The 22,655-nt window shown below is 41.2% G+C and overlaps 1 protein-coding gene across 4 annotated transcripts; it reads right to left on the bottom strand.

Annotated features, from left to right (window-relative positions):
* Positions 1–7,436: 7,436 nt before the first annotated feature.
* On the bottom strand, positions 7,437–20,728 carry LOC101780660 (ABC transporter G family member 50). 4 transcript variants are annotated; one of them, XM_004982511.4, is made up of 24 exons: positions 20,201–20,725; positions 19,980–20,103; positions 18,996–19,084; positions 18,707–18,791; positions 17,028–17,187; positions 16,861–16,937; positions 16,585–16,638; positions 16,393–16,483; positions 16,013–16,314; positions 15,642–15,917; positions 15,227–15,540; positions 14,967–15,127; positions 14,769–14,872; positions 14,525–14,678; positions 14,334–14,441; positions 14,058–14,131; positions 13,638–13,970; positions 13,207–13,497; positions 12,172–12,255; positions 11,028–11,161; positions 10,676–10,903; positions 10,338–10,509; positions 10,005–10,259; positions 7,437–8,317 (listed from the first exon to the last, which is right to left on the bottom strand). In XM_004982511.4, the coding sequence occupies exons 1-24, from the start codon at positions 20,473–20,475 to the stop codon at positions 8,051–8,053; spliced, it is 4,212 nt and encodes a 1,403-aa protein (XP_004982568.1). In that variant the 5' UTR covers positions 20,476–20,725; the 3' UTR covers positions 7,437–8,050. The 4 variants fall into 4 exon arrangements, with proteins under 4 accessions (XP_004982568.1, XP_022678987.1, XP_012698408.1 ...); XM_012842953.2 differs by having other exon boundaries at positions 8,035–8,317; positions 10,338–10,372; positions 20,201–20,728; XM_022823252.1 differs by lacking the exon at positions 18,996–19,084 and having other exon boundaries at positions 20,201–20,335.
* Between the last annotated feature and the right edge of the window lie 1,927 nt (positions 20,729–22,655).

Genomic DNA, 22,655 nt, shown 5'->3' with positions numbered 1-22,655 from the left:
GTGGAGATCTCAGCTTGCATTCAAGGAGTCAAAGCAGCAATTCAGATGCAGCACACCATGCGGCACTCTACTCAGCGTTTGACGTATCTCCAGCTGGTGGATCTTGTCCTTAAGCTTCAGAACTGGTTACAGTACACTTGAAGTTTTATTAGGTCTTTAGTTTGTTTTATTTTAAAAAGACGTGGAAACAAGGCTGGGGCATGCTGTGGCCACGATGTCTCGACGAAATTGATCTCATGTTGATATGGCGTTCCCCAACTGATCTCTTCCGTTGGACATGATCATGATACTTTCTCAAACGCTTGGTGTTAGTAGTAGTAGCGCCTATATGCTATGTCCAATGTACAATCCGGTGCATATTAATTATAGAGACATAGGAAAAACTTGGTAAAATAGTCATCTCCTCCCTCCATTTGGAAATATATGGTTGGCATCAAAACATTCAAAATTTATCAAAACCGAATAGCTAGCGAGTAAAATAACTAACAACACAGTTCTCCATATTATAATAACTTAGAGCTAAATGCATCTTTTACTGATATCTCTCTCCCTAATGTTGGTGTTTAGACCGGCAACCTACCGAGGGATACCCTAAGGTAGTAGATTGGTTGGAGGGATTTCGCCGAGATCAAGAACTTAAAGATGAACACAAGACACGATTCACTACCTTAGGTATCCCTCGTCAAGTTACTGGTCTAAACACCGGCAGCTAGCATGCCAGCTAGGTCGTCGCGATCATTGGACGAGCTTGATAGACCTAATCATCTTCACGAGGAAGTGCGATCATCGTTGCGATCGTTGGGCTAGCTTGATGGCGCGGGCAACTTTGATTGTTGCTTCACAGCCACCACCAAGAGCCAACTTCCCACCACGATGACCCACCGGCTTGGACTAGCCGGTGGTTTCATAACCATCTTGGACAGCCCAATCTGCACTAGAGTAGTAGTCGTGTCGGTGCGGAATCTGGCCGACTAAAAATATAAGTAGTTTTGTCGTGCGTTAGATTGGATGTGGCCTAGCACACAATGACACAAGATTTATACTGGTTCGGGCAACGTGCCCTATGTCCAGTTCGGGGTTGGTCGGTCGACTGTATTCCTGAGCTTAGGTGCTCGAAGTTTACAGTGGAGGTATAGACGAGTGAGTAATGAGAAGGGGGGTGTCCGAGACCCGGTCGAGCTCTGGTCCGAGTGGAAGAGAGTGACGGGGAGCTCGAATCGTGCGCTATGTGTTGGAGAAAGTGCTCGCTAGATTTCTCGTGATGTCTGATGTGGAGGGGGGGCGTCCCCTTTTATAGTCCAAGGGGACGGCCTTACAAGTCAGTGAGGGAGAGAGAGAGAGAGAGTGTGGGCACTGCCTAGTCTTGTCGTTGCCCACGTCACCGGGTACGGTATGGCCATCGCCCTCCTTCCCTGTTCATGCTCTGTCGTGACGGGCAGGTAGCACAGTGTCCGTCTGACACGGCACGACGGCACTGTGCGGTGCGTGCGTAGGGCATGGTAAGGTACGGTCTTCTGTACGGTGGTTGACCTGAGTGTTTTCCCTTATCTGCTCCACCTACTCCCTGGGCCCACACCAAGCAGGCGTCCCCGATCGGTTGTCCTAGTCGGTCCCGACCGTGTCAGTCGGGAAGGAGTGGTGTGTGTAGGTCGGGCGTGTCCCTGGTCGGGGGAACTCAGTTAGAGTCGGGCTGTGGTCCTGGCCCCGACCAGGAAGCACCAGTCGGTGGCCGGATCATGGTCTCGGCCTGGCGTTGCATATTTGGGCCGGCTCAGGCGTGCATTATCACTGCGCCTCTTGTTGGATTGGGCGTTGTGAAAAAGCGGGCCCATTGGGGACCCCAGGTCTATGGACCCGTCAGCAGCCCCCGAAACCCTTTGGGGCTTTTTGAAGCCGTGAAGGGACTGTTGGATTTTGACCGGCATGTTGCTGCCCTATTAGGAGGGACATACGGGAGTGCCATTCGGCTTTGTCTTGTTGCAAAAAGGACGAGCCGCATGTGAACACTAGCTCTGGATTCCTGATGATAAGAATAAGTTTCACGTGGATACTATTTTGTCACCTCGTGCCCAGGTACCTCTATTGCGTAGTCATAGGCGCGTATTGTAACGCTCCTGGACGGTAGCTGGCGGCCCGGCTATAAATAGGATTGCTTCTGCATCTAGAGTCCTCATGGCTTGAGTTATAGCGTTGGTTGGCTTGAGGCTTTTGCTTTTCACCAGGGGTAGCTTCGTGTAGTCTTCATGATGCTAGAAAATTTCTTGTAATAGGTACCCAGATGCTCCTTCCCTTCACAGTCTCTTCGGGCATGTCCAGGGACCATGATGCTAGAAGATTTCCCGTAAGGAGAGGGCATCGTGTGTCCCGACCAGATCCTTCTTGGATGCTGGGTGAGAAGACGAGGGCACCGTTCCAGAGGGAGGAGAAAACTTTGAGCGCAGCTTTCTTGTATTGCGTGCGCTCATTTCTCTTTTCCCGTCTCGACGCTTCTTGCTCCGAGGTGTAGAGCAGTCCTGGGGCTGTTCACGCACGCTTTGCGTGATATTGTAAAAGCCTGGGACTTCTGTTTTCACACGCTTTGCGTGATAATGTAAAAGCATGTGGCTTCTGTTCATGCACGCTTGTGCGTGATATTGTAAAAGCCTTTTTTAGCTCAATGAAAGTTTTCATCAGTATATGTTTCTTGTGCCTATTGCGCCGTGGAGGTGGGTTGTCGTTGGGACTTTGGCATTTTCCCCCTTTGTTTGCTGCGTTGCGTAGGTGGCCGAGTAAGATCAGGCGTCTAGTCCCCGAGGAGAGGACTAGCCAAGGCCGCGGAGGTGCACCGAGTAGATACAAGCGCCCAACCCCCGTGGAGAGGGACGGCGAGAGCCGTGGAGGCGCGTCGAGTAGATGCCTAGCCCCCCGAGCCTACGGTCGACCGGGGAGTCGGTCGAAGTTGAGTACTTTCATACTTTTCCAGAATCGCGGACTCGTGTGTCTCCACCGGTTGGTATGAGACAATCCTCAACGCGAGTCGGGTGTTTGCCCATGTGGGTTCCCGACCGCGACCTGTGTCACCGGTTGGACTCTCAAGTCGGGATCTATCAGCTCGAGCCCTCGATCCCTGTTGGGCTCGGTCGGGGTCGTTCGCATCTTTTCATGCGTCACCCCATCCGCGGTTTCCGCAACCCGAGGGGTTGAGCTAACGCCACTTTCCTCGATGGCTCGAGTGACGGGCTCAGTGAGCTCCTAATGGGTATGTCCGAATGGAATCTAGGTCCGTTGTTCATGATGGGGTCGGCATAGCCCTCATGTGGCATTCCACTACTCCTTGACCCGCCTCCCGGCAGATGCCCGAACCATCCGACTGACTCAGGTGGCCCGCTGGCCTCTCCTCGATGGAGATTCTGTGGGCATGGCTTGAGGTCAGGATCAAACGAGAAGTTGAGATGACCCTGTCCGCTTCTGAGTGGGTCTGGTGGAGGCCGTTGGGGCTCATCTGCTTTTCCCCTAGCTCCATTTGATGCGAGGCAGCCTCGAGTCCTTCATGGACTGGCCTTCGAACCTCGGTCGATCGTGGCTCATTTCGAATCAGCCGACCATTGCTTTGTGACGTGACGCAAAGCAATCAAATGCAATGACCGTATGTATGAGATGAATGTATGAATGAATGTATGCATGCATGGGATGGATGGATGAATGAATGAATGCTCTTGCAATGGGTAAGGAAACAGAGGGTTGGTAAAATTACCTCGGTCCGGTTTTTAGGCGTCACCCCATCCATGATTTCCGCAACCGGAGGGGTTAAGCTGATGCTGCTTACCTCGACGGCTCGAGTGATGGGGTTGGGGAGCTCCTAACGGGCGTGCCCAAGTGGAATCCGGATTCGTCGTTCGTGATAGGGTTGGTGTAACCTTCATGTGGCATTCGATTGCTCCTTACCCATCTCTTGGCAGATGCTCGAGCCATTTGACCAGCTCGGGTGGCCCATTAGCCTCTCCCCGATGGAGATTCTGATGGTGGGCCCCCCAACCCTGCCTTGGAAGGCGGAGGGTCATTTGCATGCAGTCATGCCCCATTTCTCGCACCTCCATTGCGGCAGTGGGTGGGTCCCACCTAGGACACATCCCGTCAGTTACATTCCGACCGCTAGGACTCTGCGCAGCCTTCCCCATTAAATAGGGGGGAGGCTGAGGGTCTTTCTCCTGTCCTTTCGCCTTTCTTCAACCGCTGCCGCTTCCCTTGCTTTCTTTTCACCAGGCTTCCTTGCGCGCCACGATGAATCTTAGGAGAGAGGAGGGTAGAGAGAGAGAGATGGAGGGAGGGAGAAGGAGATCTTACAGATCCATTCGTTGATCCGGCAAGCAATGTCAAACTGGAGGCCATCCACCGTGGGGGAGGACCTGCTGGCCGATTTTGTGAAAAGGGGGCTGCTCCCGCTGAAGGAGGTGGCGCACTGGAGGGCTCCTGAGCGGGGGGAGGGTGTTCCACAGCCCCGGTCCGACGAAATTGTCTCCTTCCTCACCTTCCACGAGCGTGGGCTCGGGTACCCGCACACTGGTTCCTGCGCAGGCTTCTTAACGAGTGGGGGTTGGAGCTGCAGCACCTCAACCCGACTGGGGTGCTGCACATCACCGGCTTCATCACCATTTGCGAAGCCTTCCTCGAGATTGAGCCGCACGGGGATCTCTTCCGGTAGATCTTTAGTGGGCGAGCTCTGTCAGAGGAGAAGGGGAAGGCGGTCGGAGCGGCTCCAGTTGGCGGATTCGCCCTGCAGAAGTGGTCCAAGCTTTTGGTCGTCTACCCGTTGTACTCTCCCAACAATTCCAACCGGGAGGAGGTCGGAGAAGAAGGATAGCTGGACGTGGGGTGCCGCTTCCCGTCGACAGAGCCGGCTGGAGACCATCGAGGCGGCGCTGCGGAAGCGCGTGCAGGAGGGTCTCAACGGGCTGCGGGTCTTTGAGACCTTCGTCCGTCGTCGGATTGCCCCGTTGGCGGAGAGAGCGCGACCGATATGGGAGTACTCTGACTCATCGGACCCCGACCACGCGTCGTCAGAGGAGCTGCCAGGGAGCGAGATCTGGGGACGTCTCGATCGGGTGCTGTAGTTAGGGTGGCAACCGACCCTGGATGGGACCCCCGGACCCCTCTACATTGAGAGGTGGTCCATCTTGATATGTTTCCTTCCCGTGACCCTTTTCTTTTTCATTTTGATCTCCCGACTGATTCTGAGTCATCTATTTTGGAGAGGCTCGAATGCTACAAGTCCCGACCGCATCTCCTGAAAGGGGCGGAAGGCGCGGCCCAGCAGGCCGCCCAGAAGGATGCTGCACTCGCCAGGAAGAAGAAGAGGTCCGCGGAGGTCCGTAGAAAGTACGAGAAGAGCCAAGAGATCATGAGATGGGCCCCTCCACACAGACATCATGAGAAATCTAGCGAGCACTTTCTCCAACACATAGCGCACGATTCGAGCCCCCCGTCACTCTCTTCCACTCGGACCAGAGCACGACCGGGTCTGGGACACCCCCTTCTCATTCCTCACTCGGTTGTACCCCCACTGCAAACTTCGAGCACCTGGGCTCAGGAATACAGTCGATCGACCAACCTTGAACTAGATGTAGGGCACCTTGCCCGACCAGTATAAATCCTATGTCATTACGTGCTAGGACACATCCGATCTAACGCATGGCAAAACTACTTATATTTACTAGTCAACTAGATTCCACACCGACAAGTTGGGTTGGACCCGAGTCATCTTCCAGATCTTTGACCAGGTCAGAGATTGAGAACTCGCCAAAGTATTATTCGACGAGATCGTTGAGCGCTCTTGCTAGTGAAGCATCATGGCCGGAGTCTCGAGGTGGTGGCGAAAGTTGCCCGCGCTGTTCGCGATGCAGACCTAGGAGTTGAAGATGAACGTCGTGCCTTCTTCAAATGCGGCGTCAAACTTGAAGATGATAGATGCCATTGAGTTTCTCCAGGGGACACTACAAGAAACCATTTAATCTATGATGGATTTTTTGTGACGTTTTTGAGAAATGTCATAAACAGGGTATCATTTATAACGATTTATGGATTTTCGTCATGAATCTGCAAATGGCTCGTTCGGGCTTCAATTTGAGCCCACTTTCTATGACAGACCTCTCTAACCGTCATAGATTGAAAATAAGATCATCACGAATTTGATATCATACTCAACATAATTGTGGTAACAAACTATATTCCTTATCTTAAAAAAAGATTGATACCATACTTCACCCAACTTTGAAAAAAATACGTCACATATTCTTTGTTCAAAAAACTAGGAAAAATACGTCCGGATCGTTGCCGAAAGCACCTGCCCGGCGCTAGCTGTCAGTGTTTTTTGGCATAACGTTATGGGTTGACGTACCAAAACCCCCAAACCGACCATTCAAGCCACTTCAGTATTGTTGGGGTTCAATTAAGAGTGTTATAACTATTGGGCAGGTTGCTAGCTATGGGCAGAAGGCATCATAGCTAGAAACTATTATAGCAGAGGACATGTTTTAGTTATATGCTGAAAATATTTTAAAGTGTTCACTAAAACAACTCATAAGGGATACATTATTTTAGGTTAGGGAGACGCTCTCATTTCCCAAATTCTTCTTATGCTAATGTGGCATCATTGTCATGAATGGGTTGGGTTCTCAAGTGTTGACTTGTTAGTGATTCTTTGATGCTTGAACCTGTCAGGCCTAATACCACATAGCTCAACTCAACGAAAAATAAAACAAAGTTTAAATATACTTTATGTAGATATCCCATTGACTGTTTATTTATTTAAAATACATCAACACTTCATTTAGAAAGAAATAAGCATTGAGTTTCTTCAAGCCTTTTGTCCATGCCTAACTAGATTGGGCTCAAATTTATGGTTTCCAAGGTTTTGAATAGCCAATTTACGATGTCAAATAAAAATTTCTAATATGTAGTTTATATTAGGACAAAACTATAAGCACATGATAATTTGGAAGTTGTTAAATTTTAAACCCTAGATCAGAGTAGTATGAACAATACTTATCTAATAATAATTATGGTTGTTAGAGAGTATAGAAATAGAGTGATGCCTTGTTTTTTTTCTCAGAAAATAAGTTCAAATGCAAAATTGCATTTTCATTTTGGTCCATGGATGCACATGTAGTATAGTGTAACTTCGATAATGCAAAAAGCAGAGCCATTCAGAGACATAAGTGCTCGTAGCTAATATAGCTAAATATCAACCTGTAGCTCCCATTCGCATTTGTGGTACAAAACATGTGTTTAGCCAAGTAAAGTAATAAATCCATTGTTCGAATATGATACCCCTCATTATACATAATAGTCCTCAAATCCTGAAAGGATTTGCAAATACAACACGAGCTTGCACTGTCTTAAGAACACCGCAGATGATGACATTAAAGCAACCACGACAAGAGAATAAGATTTTGGAGAAGCTGACCACAAATTCTTTAAGTAGAACTCCATAAGAATAAGTGATTGTATCCGCTCAAAAAAAGAATAAGTGATTGTCACTTTCTCGCAGCTTTACTTGATACCCTCTAGGACTATCTGATTCTTACTCTATATAAGAATCTAGTGCTATATATAGAACTGTCTAGCCTAATCCTCCTGAGAGCTCCTAATGGCCCCTTATAAGTCTTGGATGAGACCTTGCGTGTTGACTATTGGCTTCCAAACCCTTGTTTATGTAGTACTCTCCAAGACCCTCGTACATGCAAATAGGTGTCCTATTCCTAGTAGGATTCAACACTCAATTCCTAGCATAATTAGGAGTCCTAATAGTACACCCTTATTGAGTCCAAGTCCAAGTAGAATTTGAGTCACCATACAACATCCATCCTGATTCTAATCCAAAGTAAGTTATGTATCCAAATTGGTCTGCTTCAGCCATTAATTAGTAAAGAACAATGGATAAGATGGATAGAGTAATAATTTCTAAATATTTTATAGAATAACACAAGATGGAATCACTTTTGCACAAGTTCCTTTCTTGAACAAGAGGATTGAGCATATTTCATAGGCATACCATTTCATACATGGAATTTGTTTACCGCTTTTGGAAGTTCAACTTTTCAACTGAGAGAGTGTAAAGGATAATCACTACAATAGGGAATGCAGTGATAACTGTAGCTACTATGCTTAGCCTGTCTTGATGAAACCCGAAATAATCATTCAAGAAAACAGCAACAGTTTTGGTTTCTCCAAATACATTGACCTCCTTGCCTATGTTTCCGTACTGGGAGGTCAATTGGGCATTGAGTATCCAAGATGTAGGGCCAAGGTAATACAACCAGATCCACCACTTTGGCATTTGCTGAAATGAAAAATTAAAGTGGACATTAATGCTTTCCTCCATACAGAACATATATATAGAGAAACTCTTGGTTCATGAAATACTTTTCTCCTTTACAAAAAAATGAAATTAATTTTCCACTACATAATGTTTAGGATTAGTTGTTATCTTCATCTAAAATGAATAAGTGAGGTAAAAGTTTTTACAGGGGACATTATCTGTCTTTCATTGCTACTGTTCTGCCATTATGTTTGAATGCTGCAAAACATCATCACTCAAATATATCATACAATTATTCTATTTTTAGCGTATATTAGTTAATCTTCCAAGCTGCTAATGTTTCATAACTACTCTAGTGTCTAGTATGTTTTTTAGGTAGGTTAGAATTTACAAAGTTACTACAGCTAGAAAAAAATGGGTGCATAGAAAGAGGAATAGCATCTAAGTATCTAACTTTGTATACTCAATCAAAACAATAGTAAAATAAGAATATGATTAATTTTTTCAACACTTTGAGTATATCCTCGGAGTTATGGTTATAGAATGGTATCATACATTTCTTCTTGCAACATATATGATTTGAATTCAAACTCGATGTTTACATATCAATTATTGAAGAATTGGCAAAGTATTGCAGATTTTGTTATAAATGGAAAGCCACTATGCAATTCCATGTGTTGCTAATTCTTGTGATTAGGTTGCCAAATGTGTTCCATAGATTGGCAACATAAATATGATGCCAATAGGTTCATGCTAAAATCATTGTTATTCTATGGACAAAAATGCTCAAAAACAATTTTTTTGGACATCAACATGGTCTCTAAATTTAATTTTTGCCATTGTAAAAAACTATAAAACCCAATTATGATATATAATATTACGAACACATTTTTCTACACAAATCAATACATATGTTTTAATATAGTTCTTTTTTTCTAAAATCTAAGAGGTTTTAGTTTTGTCGTAAATCAAACTTCTCTAACTTTTTTTTACCAAATTCATAGAAAATACATCAACATCAACACATCAAATTAGCTTCATTAAATCCACCATGAAATATGACCTGATATTGTATTTATTTGGTGTTGTAGATGCTATAAGTTTGACCTAGAGCAAAACTGAAACGTCTTACATTTGGAATGGAGGGAATATTTTTTTTTGAAAAGCGGGAATATATATTTTCTCTATGCAATGCAAGTTAGAAATAGTGTTCATATGGTTAAACTAGTCCCCCTAGGATCAATTGTCAGAATCATGATAAATGCAAATTCCTAAGTGATATATCTTTGTAGTGTTGCCAATCTAACTTTCTATAAAAAAAGTCAAATTAACTTGCACTTCCGTGACCATGTGTAACACCTCATGTTCAAAATCTGCTTATGGTCCAGCTTCTCATGTGGAACAAGTATGCATACACATCGCACATCTCTTACACTTCCATCCCCCCTTCGTGTAAAAGGATTAACCAAAAGTGCTATTTTTGCTGTGACAAGGATTATAAGCTGGCTTTCATCACCTATCTAAATTTCTAAGGTGGCACAAAATCACCACGAAAACAACACCATTTGGCCACATGAGCCAACGACACTACTACTAACAGGTTGCTAATGGGTCAGGGTATTAGTATTAAACCATGTCTCAAAATAACTATATTTTTTAATAAGCTACGTTATCACACTTGTAATACAAAGAGGAAGCCAAGACTTACATGTGCAGGTAAAATAAACCCTGAGAATAGTGTCTGCATTGTGTTGAAAAATGTTCCCAGTATTGTGGCAACTTGAACATTTGGGGTTACTGAAACAAGCAGCAATCCAACATATATATAAGAAAGAACTGAGCAAAAGATGGCGTAGAAGAACAGTAGGAGTTTGTATGCTGTCCAATAATAGCCAATTGTCGGGTAGGTGATGAATGTATAGAGTATTGCTTGGATGAAGACATAAGGGATCTCTATTGCAGCCTGTAGAAGGTGAAGAAATTTAGTTTATTTTTTAATGTAGATTTTTCTATGCCTACAAACATGTGATAAATATCTGACCTGTGCTAATGAGTACGCCCAGGAAGAGTACATCCCTGCAAATTTCTCACGATACATTACAATGCGCTCTGTTGTACTGAATGATATAATCGAATGTTCATTATAAACACCAAGTTGTATAACCCCCATATACATTGCACCAAGAACATTGAATAAATCCTGCTCATTGTTTCTTGGAGGGAGAAAGAAAAAGATAGCAGTTAGCCTATTGAATCTGTGGGATACCTCGGTACTGAATTATGTTCTAGTAATAATACTAAACATCTGTATGGTAAGAGAACTGTGAAGACTGAGGTCTTATGTATAGAGCGAAAAACAGAAGTAGGGTGTGGACTTACAATATCTTTGCACGCCTCCAGAACAATGCTCCAAAGATCAAGGCTAGCATCACTGTCATCACCATACGATTCAAATTATACTGAGGGCTTCTCCAGTAAATTATGTTCTGTTTCCATAAACAAGCTTTAAATTGCCCCCATCCATTTTGCGGGAAGCGATAGGTGAAATACAGGCCGTCTGAATTTTGTAGTGGACTACTTAGTTGCTTAACAAGCTCTTGCCTGTCCCTGCAAAAAACAAGAAAAAGCTATAAATCTTTTTGTAAGTTCATTGGAGATGTTTTGTTGGCATAATTTTAATAGTATTCTGTATTGATCATTAAATGCGAAACAGAGTGACAATATGATGTACCTATGCAATGGTGATTCTTGGTAGGTACTTGCAAAGTCTATATTGAATTGAACCTCCATGGATGGCGATGTTATGTCCATCATCCAAGTAGCAGGATTTCTATTTCTCTCTACCTTTGGGACCCCGGAAATTTTCTGTTGATTCAAAGAAGCAGAACCTATTAGTTCCTTCGTGTACCAGGAACTGAGCCTCAGTTGGTTGTATGTTCGGATGTACAGTTTGCACACCCCTACCACACAGTTTAAGGCATCTTCATCTTAAATTTGGATGCATATTTTTGCAATAATATGATTTTACCAAATTCCTCATAATAACACGATGCATCATTATCTGGGTTGTTGCAGTAAGGACAGAACGCAGGCATATTTTTTTTGAAGTAAAAACAACACAGGCATATTTTTTATCACTACATCTTGATGCTAGACTGATTTATACGATTTACACATCAATTTTTACATGAAAATGCAAGGCTGAAAGTATGCTATACATCATCTTTTGTTGTGAGCTCTGACCCAAGTTACATAGTGGATACAAATGACATCAAAGGCAATGTTACTTGAGCATATATGATGAAAATTTTCCATTGGAATAATTTGCAATCCAAAGTTTGACATGTGCATCACTGAGCCCACCTCAGTCATTAAAAGTGGCAAATTCAAGACATTCGGAATGGCATGAGGAGATTTTATCCATTGGATTACCAATTATGTGAAAAGAAAAGCCACTGGAAACTGGCATTGTCTGGCTATCATACGCTCCGCCCTTTAATTGAACAAAGACAACTCCATAACCATTTAGGAAAATCATTTTCTATGCAATTTCCTACCATCAGTGTTCATCTACACGGCCATTTAACCTGTTTACATACCATTTAAATGCTACATAGCGGCTAGTCGTGCCAGTTTAATCAACTGTTTACCCTGTTTAATGACTGCTTAACCTATTTAAATGGACGTTTAGCCTGAATAAATAGCTAAATGATAGATGATCGACTGTTTAACATTTGGCGTGTAGGCTAACATTGCCTATCATTAATAATTGAATAATCATGCTAAAAATTTTAATACCATTTGAATTCAAAATAAAAGGATAAAAACCATAGTGGATAGATACACCATTGGGGATCATTTCAAAGAACACTGACCTCAAAGTACTCAATCACTTTGCAAGATTGCTTTCCTATTGGCCCGTTGTAGATTATTTTTCCTCCATTTTTCATTAAAATAAGCTGCACAAAAAGATTTACTGAATTCAAAGAAGGAAAATTTCTTGTAGCAGTCGCAGAAAAAAATCTTTCTAGAAGTTCTGGAAAGAACTTTTTCTTTTTGGGTTACTAGAAAGTTGAAAGCAGAAACTAGAAATAGGCTATTGTGAGGCATTTCTCTTTACATGTATAGTGGTGCTTTACAAAACAAGGCAAGAAGACTAACAAGTTGGCCTACTTTTATAACATTTATTTATGTTGTACTTACAACAGGAGGAAACTGAAAAGTTAAACATCAAAGTATAACCAAATATATTTTTTATTGATCACTTTAGCTTGAATGATGCCTCTCTGCTCAGGCTTCATACAAAGCACTGCCTTAAGCGTTTCGAGTGCTTCTGCGAGCTGGTTTATGCAGTCAATTAAATATTCTCAGACTCAACTGCACGCTATATAATTTATTCTGCAGCCAAAAGCTGTCATTTTTTCAGAACATCTTTGACACATTCATAAAAATACTGTATTAAATAACTTTCACCGTGACAGATTGATCTTATGAAAAAGAAGTACATGAAGACAATCAACATAGTTTATTACTCAAGTTCATTTGAAATTTGGTAGTATGGATTAACGCAAGTGATAAGTTACGAGGATTTAAGGTTCATAATTATTTGTTTGCATATAATCAATGATGAGCCTAAGAAAATTATGATTTATACGACAGCATTATCGATAACTTTATATGATTAAATTATATAAGATTCCTCAATGACCTGCATATAACTTTGTATCATCAGATATTTCTGAAACAGGAAGGACCTGCATATGAATCTTTGCTTTGACAAAATGGACACCTAAAGTTCTTGATATTGTCTTCAAGTCTCATGGTTTCTTTTTCATAAACTAATTGCTTTGTACTAGATTATTGATGTCAATTTATTAAAAAATTGCAATATATTGCAAATACTTAAATACCTCATCAAATGCCTCGAAAATGTCAGTGCTAGGCTGATGAATTGTACATACTACTGTCCTTCCTTTTTCAGATATATTTTTCACTGCACGTATAACAATTGCAGCTGATCTAGCATCTAGTCCTGTAGTTGGTTCATCCATTAGTATGATTGATGGGTTTGAAACAAGTTCAACTGCAACTGTTAGCCTTTTCCGCTGCTCCAAGGATAATCCATTCATTCCTGGCCTCCCGACTAAAGCATCTTTTATTTCATCTAACTCAACAGTTTTGAGGACTTCATCAACAAATTCCTGTGTGTTAACAAGAAAAATGAAGACAATGGTCAGTTGCTTATGTGACCTTTTTTTATCATTTTCCATTTGGTGCTTGGCATACCAATTGTTGATAATAAAATTTGAAAATGTCCTACGAACTTCCATATTGGACGTACAGATTTTGTTTTTTCGTCAACCTTCGAAGGCAGACGAAGCCAAGCTGAATAAGCTACAGACTCTTCAACTGTAAGCTGTGGAGAATGCATGTCAACTTGCTCACAATAACCCAAGATTCTGACAAATGTTTCTTGCACCTTGGTACGTCCACCTATTCTTATGTCTCCTTCAATATATCCTCCGGTTTTCCTTCCTGCCAGTACATCTAGTAGTGTTGTCTTCCCAGCTCCACTGACACCCATTAACGCAGTAAGAACACCAGGACGGAATACACCAGTGACACTGTTAAGTAGTTGAATTCTTCTTGCAGGGTAGCCTTGTTTTAGCATTTCCTGCAGCACGGGTACAATGCTTAGATACTTCAAACAAAAAGCAGGCAAGCGTTACATGAATAGTAAGAAAAAGCAGGGAATATTTACCTTTGGTGTGTCAACATAGTAGTTCAGGTTGCGGAATGTAAGTGCAAGTTGCATAGTAGGCATAACCATCTTTGCTGCAAAGAAGATGAAGATGTAGGAGATTACGTATTGGAATGGATTCTGGTTGAGACAAAACTCTAGTAGCGTCATATTTTTGTTGAGAAATTTATGCAAATTTTATAGTAATATGGTACCTTACTAATATCAATGTAATATTTTAGTAGGCTCTCCACTGCTATGCTAATAAGGGGGCAGGAGGGTGGTTGATGGGATTACCTTCTTGGGTCATGTTTGCACGATCATTAGATTTTTTGTGGATATCAATCTCTTCTTCCTGTCCGTTAATGCAGCACTTTCTAGGAATGCTTCCATTATATTCAATAGCTGGAGCGGATAGAAGCATGCTCTGTTTCTTCAGTAAATAATATAATTTATAGTATCCTATGCACTTTTAGTAGTGAACTTACGCTTTCTATAAGCTAACGCTAATCCAAAAGCAATGTAAAACAAAATGATGTATCCAAGCAACGCTCCAACTGATATCCAATAAAAATACCAATTGTAGTAGAGACCATGATTAGTCAAGATTTGATTCCCTATTGTTTTGGTCTGCATAGTTTCCTGAAAATAATGTACAGCTGCTGGTGAGAACGTTGAATGCTTGGTGGCAGCCAATTGGTCCCATTTATTTATTCCAGAAGAAACTTTTACCTTTTGCCATCTTGGTGCTAAGAATTCATTTATGGCCATGCTGATTTGTGCATAGGCCAATGGAGATATCCAAAATCCCCAGCTTAACCATCCTGGCATAGATGCTGGAATATACATATAACAGTAACATAGAAGATCAAAGTGTTAAGTGATATAGATGGTCTGTAAGTGCGCTTTCTATGATGATAGTTATCTTACATTTGGAAAGAACGAAGCCTCCAAACACTAGGAAGACTGCTAGGGAAATAAATTGGTAGAAGAAAGTCAAAATATGTGTTTGAGCATAAGAAGCGATAAATCGATACGATGATGATACTGATTGATGGAGAAGACAAAGTATCAGAAATTGGCAGAAGAACCTGGCAATGGTTTGAAAGAAAGACTTCTCTTGTTAGTCTGAGATTCAGAATTGGTCCTCATGATGCAAATTTGAGGATTTTTTTTCCATAATGATTTACCTGGAAGCTGTAGCTGTGTAACCAATACCATAATAAGTGATGCATATCCACACAATTGAGTCTAATAAGGAGATAGGGACCTTCAGGATCGATGCAGGTATTGCATAAGCCCATGAAGGATAGAAATAATATCTTTTTTGTTTGTAGAAACTTGGTAATCTAGCAACTTGCATGCTCATCTCTGGTAGGCCATTTAGCACAAGGAGTAACATGGAATAATACAATGCTCCCATGTAGTAATTTGCATGAGTTAAATCTGTTGTCATATGAGTCCGGAAGAATACAGACATTGTAATGACTGCAATAACTGAAAGCTGCATATAGGAGTAAACATTATATTGTATTCCTTTATTTAATATATACAAAATACTAGATATTGTATTTCCTACAAAATAAGATTTCTAACTAGAATAACCTGAACAGTTTTGAAGGCATAAACAAACATATTCCTTTTGATCAAGAGTGCTTCCCTTGCTCCACATGCTTTGAGCAGTTCCAGTTTTGGTAGTGAATATTTATTGAATGACAAAGATTCCTTGTCCAACTCGCTCTTGTGAGGTACAGTGGCCTCTTCTAATTTTCTCCGTTTCTGATATTTTTCAAACATGCTTGATAATTTATCAGAAGAAATGTATCTGTAAGATTCATCTGTACCAGACCAGTACTGCCTTTGGTCCTTTCTGGACAATACCTAATGATTCCCAAATTATGAAAAATAGACCTGTAAACTTGCGAAGTATGTGGTTTTGCCTTTTCAGATGCTTTTGTGAATTATAGTTAATTTACCTCTTGGAGAAAGTCAGCCATCCCTTTCCTCTCCGGGCATCTGAATCCACACTCTTCAAAAAAATTGTGAGCTTCATTTCGAGGGCCATGATAGATAATCTTTCCTTGTGCCATTAGGATCAGGTCATCAAATAGATCAAACACCTCGGGTGTTGGTTGAAGAAGTGAAATAAGCATGGTGCATTCGTTGATGTTGGCCAGTTGCTGAAAGCACTTAATTATCCGGAAAGTAGTTGAACTATCCAAACCATTGGATATTTCATCCATGAAAAATGCTTTTGATGGTCCAACAATCATCTCCGCTGGTGCATGCAGGTCAAAGAGTATTTAGCGATCATTACATGAATGCATATTTTCCAACCATATTTGCTCTAATATACCTGTCGTTAGTCTTTTCTTCTGCCCCCCTGATATTCCTCTTCTCATTGCATCCCCAACCATAGTGTCTGCACATATGTCTAGCCCCATGATCTACAAAAACAATCAGTATTTTGAGATTCACTGTACGCCTTCAATTTGCTTTCGAAGAGCACTGTGTTTAAAATAAACTTATAAGTTCCAGCAATATATACCTTCAAAATATAGTCTGTCTGTAGGCTTTTCTCTGTAGCTCCAGTTATTGTTGCCTACATAAGCCATTTTACTTTTTATGTTTTCAGAGATATTTAGTTTAGAGACATATCAAAACCAGGCCCTATTTTAATCAGAATTAAATATGTAGGAACAAGAATTTCCACTTTTCAACTATATTGCACTACTCTAGTTTTCTTAACAAATATTACTGTGGTTTTGATAAAATAACAGATATAATAATGTTGGCAGTTTATCAAAGGAGACTGAAATGTTACCTTCATGTATAGATCTATGTCATGGTCGGGTATTATCCCGGCCACCTTCTCCCTTTTCTTCACTTCCTTGAGTATTTCTTTGGGCAAACAAAAACACAATATTATTACTACTTTGGAACTTAAATTACATTTTTGAATGATTATACTATTTGTGAAGAGTGGATTACCCGCTCTACTCCCAACACCTTGGCACCGGGCAGAGAAGTCTAAAGTTTCCCTTACTGTCATATCAGGTATGTGCAAATCATATTGGCTAATATAAGCAGCAGTTTTCTCTGGTACAAACTCATCAAGTCTATAACCATTGTAAGAAATATCCCCCGTGACCTGTAGAAGGTTTCCATCTTGCCATTTGAATTGACAATCATGAAATTTGTAGTGCTTGATCTTTGTTTTGTAAATATTAAAGATGGGTTTTGTGTAAAGGAGTGGTGTGAATACTTTATCAATAATGAAAAACAAACATGTCAAATATGCATATTTTTCTAGCATCAGCCATTGTAACACCCTTGCCTCTCTTCCATCTGCCCCCGACTCCAACCGGCCGAGTTCTTCGCGGAGCACCGCCGACACTTCGTCTTCTCCAACCCCGGCCAGCCGAGCCGCCCTCCCTCTCATCCCCGCGTCCGCATGCGCCTCGCAGCCGAGCCCCTCCATCGCGTGCGGACGGCCATGGCGAGCCGGCCAAGCCGCGGGCCAGCCCGTCCGCCCCTCCCTCGCGTGCAGGCGCAGGGAGCGCCGGCCATGGCGAGCCAGCCAAGCCGCAGGCCGCTCCGTCCGCTCCTCCCTTGGCGCCCTCCTCTCCCTCGTTCGGCTTGTTGCGCTTCGAATTCGTTACGAGGACAGCGGCCGCCTGCGGTGACGTCGCCCGTAGTTCTATGCGTCCCAAGACTCAGCGTCTAAGCGGCCTGCTGCCCGTGCGTTTCCTCTTTCTTGTCATCCTGTGAGTAGCTCATAGTCTAGAGACTAGTAGTTACACAAAGGTGCCGATTAGTTTGGCAATTACTCTTTTCCCGGGTCTCAAATCTTGATACTGATGGATTTATGCCTTGACATCGGGTACTTAGCCACTTACTGCTTAGTACATAAAGATTGAGAAGGTATAGTCCTTATAAATGCAGTTATATTAATTTTAAATTAAAGCTTCTGCTTACCCATAAGTAACATCGATTTCGAAACTACATGCGCAGCTATCATATCTGATTTTATTCTTTGAGTATTAGTTATAAATATGCAAATGGATATTTTTGGATTTAGTATGTTTGAAATATCTATATTGTAATTATGCAACTTTTACACTTAGTTTTTTTTGAGCGAAATACAGTAGGGGTTCCCCTACTGTGGTATTTATTATATAGATTGAAAAAAAACAGAGGTTAAAAGAAAAAATAGAAAGAGATCCAAAATTGTCGTTAAATTGTAAAATTGTTGTTAAAGAGATCCAACATTTTATTCTTGTATACCAAATTTATATGTAAATTTTAAAATGATTTATCAAATTATATATGGATCATATCAATTATACTGAATTGTACAATACATCACATACAAAATTTGATTATGGCCTAGTTCCTCATGTAAAACATTCCCGCTTAAGTATAGCATTACTCTTACACTTTGCTTCTTGCTTCATCTGAAAGGATTAACCCGAATATGCTATGTTTTGAGTGATATGGATTATAAGTTGGCCATTTATAAGATGGTATTGATCCCACCAACTAAAACCACGTATGGCCGGGCCATATAGGTCTGGTACAGCAAATGAAGCACTGAATATTTCACAAAACAATTTAACATAGAAACAGGACACATATTTCTTGTTGGAGAATTAAAAGCATTCTTTTACCTTGAGAGATTTATCGAGTTGCCCAGCAAGAGCTCGCAATAGTGTGCTTTTTCCACATCCTGGTGGTCCCAATAGAAGAGTCAATCTGCAAGCATATTGAAATAACTTACCCGAGAGAGAGAGAAAGAGAGAGAGATGAGAGAGAAATAACTTGAGACTACCAGCTTCATATCTATTCTGACAAGCATTTTGGATGTTAACCTTTCTGAGGTCAAGTCTGGTGTTACAACTGATATTTGTACTTTAAGTAATTTCCAAAAAAAGGATGAAATTCTTGGTGTTGGCATACCTGCAGGGTTTGATGATTCCACTCACATCTTCTAGAATGTTTATCTTTACTTTATTATTAGATTTCGACCCAAATAACCGGATGGGGCCCTATGAACCACGAGAAAGTTTAGTAAGCATAATTATTATCTTGTAAATTAGGGAAGCCATTAGTCCACGTCAATGGGAATGGTTGCAAATACTTACTCTGTACAAATTAATTCAATGTTATACTTGCAACTTCGCTAACCTCAAACACTTAGACGATGATTCTTTTGCATAACCAGAGATTTCGGACATTAATGTAAAAGAAAACAAGTTGGTGGATTGACCTTGATTAGAGAACTTTATGATTAAAAGGGTGCTATAATTTTTGTGATAGTATTAAATTCTGCCACATGACTCCGAATTTCCTACCATCATCTCGAAAAGTATTATATACCACAAAGATATAAAACATAGAAGCATGATGTAAATTTAATATGAAAAGGTAAAGAAACATTCTTATGCAAATTCCACTATTTTATGTTTTGGTTCAAATAGAGACAGGATTGTTTCCCGCCTTCGGGTACTACATCCTCTAAATTTATGGATTAATTTGGTGTTTCAGAAGGAAGTTCATCCGTGCATTCAGCAATCAACACAGTGATATCCACTATAATCAAAAGTGAGGACTTTCAGTGGTGCTGATAAGGGTAGGATTTGCGTGCATTTATTCATAGGGGTAAATATGTGTGAAGGTATGTCAGCCTTGTCTCTGTACTGTAATTCAAAAAAAAAAGAAACAGGGAAAAATATGAGGGCTTTGACATGTGCATATAGATCAAGTACTTATACATTTTTTTTGGAACGAGCTATTTGATCATTGTTTTTGCAATATTAAATTGTTTGGCCAATATTACTTGATCTAATTGGTAAATCGAAGAGTTTTGCAAGAGGAGTCAATTATAGTATTCGACCCCGCATGAAATTCTCTGCACTGGTATCGAGTCAGTTTCTGTCTTACTGAGAAAACACCCTTGATGCTGTTCCATATAGTTGGCAGGTGATTCCCTCCGGAGTATCTGCTTTCTGCTTCCACACAAAGGTTTTCATACTTCACCTCTATTGTCGGCAGCTTCAGACCCACCCTATCAAAATGAATTACAATGCAAAAACCGTCATGTAGAGCACCATACTTGCTAATTATAACTTATAATTTCTGTGTTACCAACAAAGAAAACTTGCCTTTCAATTCTATCCTTTTGTCTCTGCAGGAACTGGAGGTTGTCATCCTCGACACACTTGACAAGATTGTCGAAAAATTCTCGCCTCTTTAGAGCTCCTAACTTGCTGCTGTCAAGCAACATGTCTTTACGTGCTTCTTCAGCATCTGCAGCTCCATTCGTGCTCTCTTCTGCTACCATTTCCAACTCGATATCGTTGTGCCCTTCTTCATTTGCAGCCGAAGATGAATTTGGATCCTGGGAGGATAGACATGTGTGCCTTCCATGAAACTCCATCTTAAGATCAGTCGCTCTTCTCTGCGTATTCGAGAAAAGATGATGGACTGCTGAAGCTGATCGCTTCTCACCCTTTTATATCGCCATAGCCAGAGGTGTGCCATGAAAAGACACACGGAGAGGCGGCTTGGAGAGCTGCGCGTGGTGAACGTCGGGGCGTGGAGCTGCCGCAGTTGTATCTTTTTCTCATGGAGGTCATGCGCTTGGATCAGCCTCATGTTTGGAATTGGATAGCTCCCGTTGCATGCGGCATGCTTGGTGCAGTTAACCTTGCATATTGGTGGCGTGATCGAGGTTTCATGAAAAATACACGCTTGCACGCGTATTTGGGAGAGATTAAAGGCTGCATATGATGGCTTCGTTTGGGTTGAGAGGTTACTAGCCGAATATCTCGAGCAGATACCTATTTTCCAATAAAACTATCGTATTTTGGAGGTTGGTGCAAAAATAGTGTTTCAGTATTTTTTCACTTTCACTTTACCTTTTTTTAATAGAGAAATTTTAGAATGATTGGAAAAAAAATAAGATCCATCCATACTGAGAAATCTAACAGTGGAACATTTTAGAATGGTTGAATTTAACTTCCCATATTCAAGTTCTGTGATGGCTCCTTTTGCCTGGAATCCAGATCAGGTGGGTAGGACAGACCATTATTTGGTAAGATGCCCAAGAGCTTCGCAGGAGTTTTGTTTCGCTTTATTTAGGTCATGTTAATCAAGCTCAATGGTGTAGCACACTGCCGAGAATAATTCGTTTAATTAACTGATCAGTTGTACGGATCACTCTCTAGATTGAAAGGATCTTTCAAGTACAATTACTTCTTCCACTAAAATTACATGGTTTACTTTATTTGGAAAAGTTAAATTCAATATATTTTTAGAATTAGTAAAATTACAAGTATATTAGTGCATAAAAGTCGGAAATATATAATTACCTTCTATTTCAAAATGTTCCTTTGTTTCCACCGTCTGATATGAAAAAACAATTAAAAAAATTAAAGTTAATGACTAGTTTTGGTACTTTGTCCCACCAATTCGGTACTTCTTAGTACTTCTCTTTAGGTAATTCAAAGTACTTCCTTTATTTCCACAGTTAGATTTCTCAGGATGGATGGCTCTCATTTTTTTCAACCATTCTAAAATTTCTCTTCAAACTGTACTGGTTTAGCAATAAATGTTTATTTTGTGAGAAAAGAATGGTTAAAGTATAGTTTTGAAGACCATATTAAATGCATCATTCCTTGTACTGTTTTTAGCATATAAATATTTTGATTGAATCGCCTGTCCTTCCACAGTGATCAGTTCATGTACACATTCCAGGTCAATGCTTATTTATAAAACGTTTTACTTCTTCTACTATAAATCTATAATATATATCAATGAAATCCCAAGTAGCCAAGCCGCCCAGGACCTGCATTTCGTTGCATTGATGGTCTAGATAGGCGTTTGTCAGGGTTGTCCCTCTCGTCCTTTGCCCTTGCAATCAGCTAACTTTGAAATTATTTTTTTCTCATTTTTCACCAAATAATACATATACTTATTTTATTATTGTCATATAAACTATCAAGGTGGCACGTGCTAATAGCATGGCTATATCGTCAAAACCCCCTTTGGTACACTTTGGTCTTGCTGCAACTTATACTCACCTTAAGTCATTTGTCAATCGTAGCCATCAAGATGTGAGGCCCACCATCCTCACGTCCTGTAGCTTTCACCTTTCAGTCATGGTGAACTTGTCAACACGACACCAGCAAAACGTTTTGATATATCTTTCTATCAAATAAAACAGTGCATGATCATCTCCCTCTCCTTTTTGGAAGCCCCATTTTCCGAGAAGTGATCATTGTTGCCTCCTGGTGTATCTGGTGCCATGCCACCTTAATGGCATCATCAACTAACGCTACTCTTCCTTGTTGGCGAGACTGTCTGAAGAAGCAACTAGCCTTATTGGTTACACTAAAAGCTAAGCTTCTTGGATTCTTGGCTGTGAGTAGTTTATATATAAAGCTGTGTACACCCTCCCCGTTTTCTCTTTGGCCTTGGAGCTCTGTAACTCTCCTGCACATATTTTTATGAACTTCTTATGTCTATACGAAAAAAAACACAGGTAGGGGGGCTCCCCTGCCGGTCCGTCAAAAAAAAAAAACAGTGCAACCTTTGTACCTACCAGGGAGATGTCAT

This window comes from Setaria italica, chromosome IX (genome assembly GCF_000263155.2).
Source record: "Setaria italica strain Yugu1 chromosome IX, Setaria_italica_v2.0, whole genome shotgun sequence".
Lineage (NCBI taxonomy): Eukaryota > Viridiplantae > Streptophyta > Magnoliopsida > Poales > Poaceae > Setaria > Setaria italica.
Note: the sequence above shows the minus strand (reverse complement) of the source record. Positions and strands in the feature narration are given on the sequence as shown.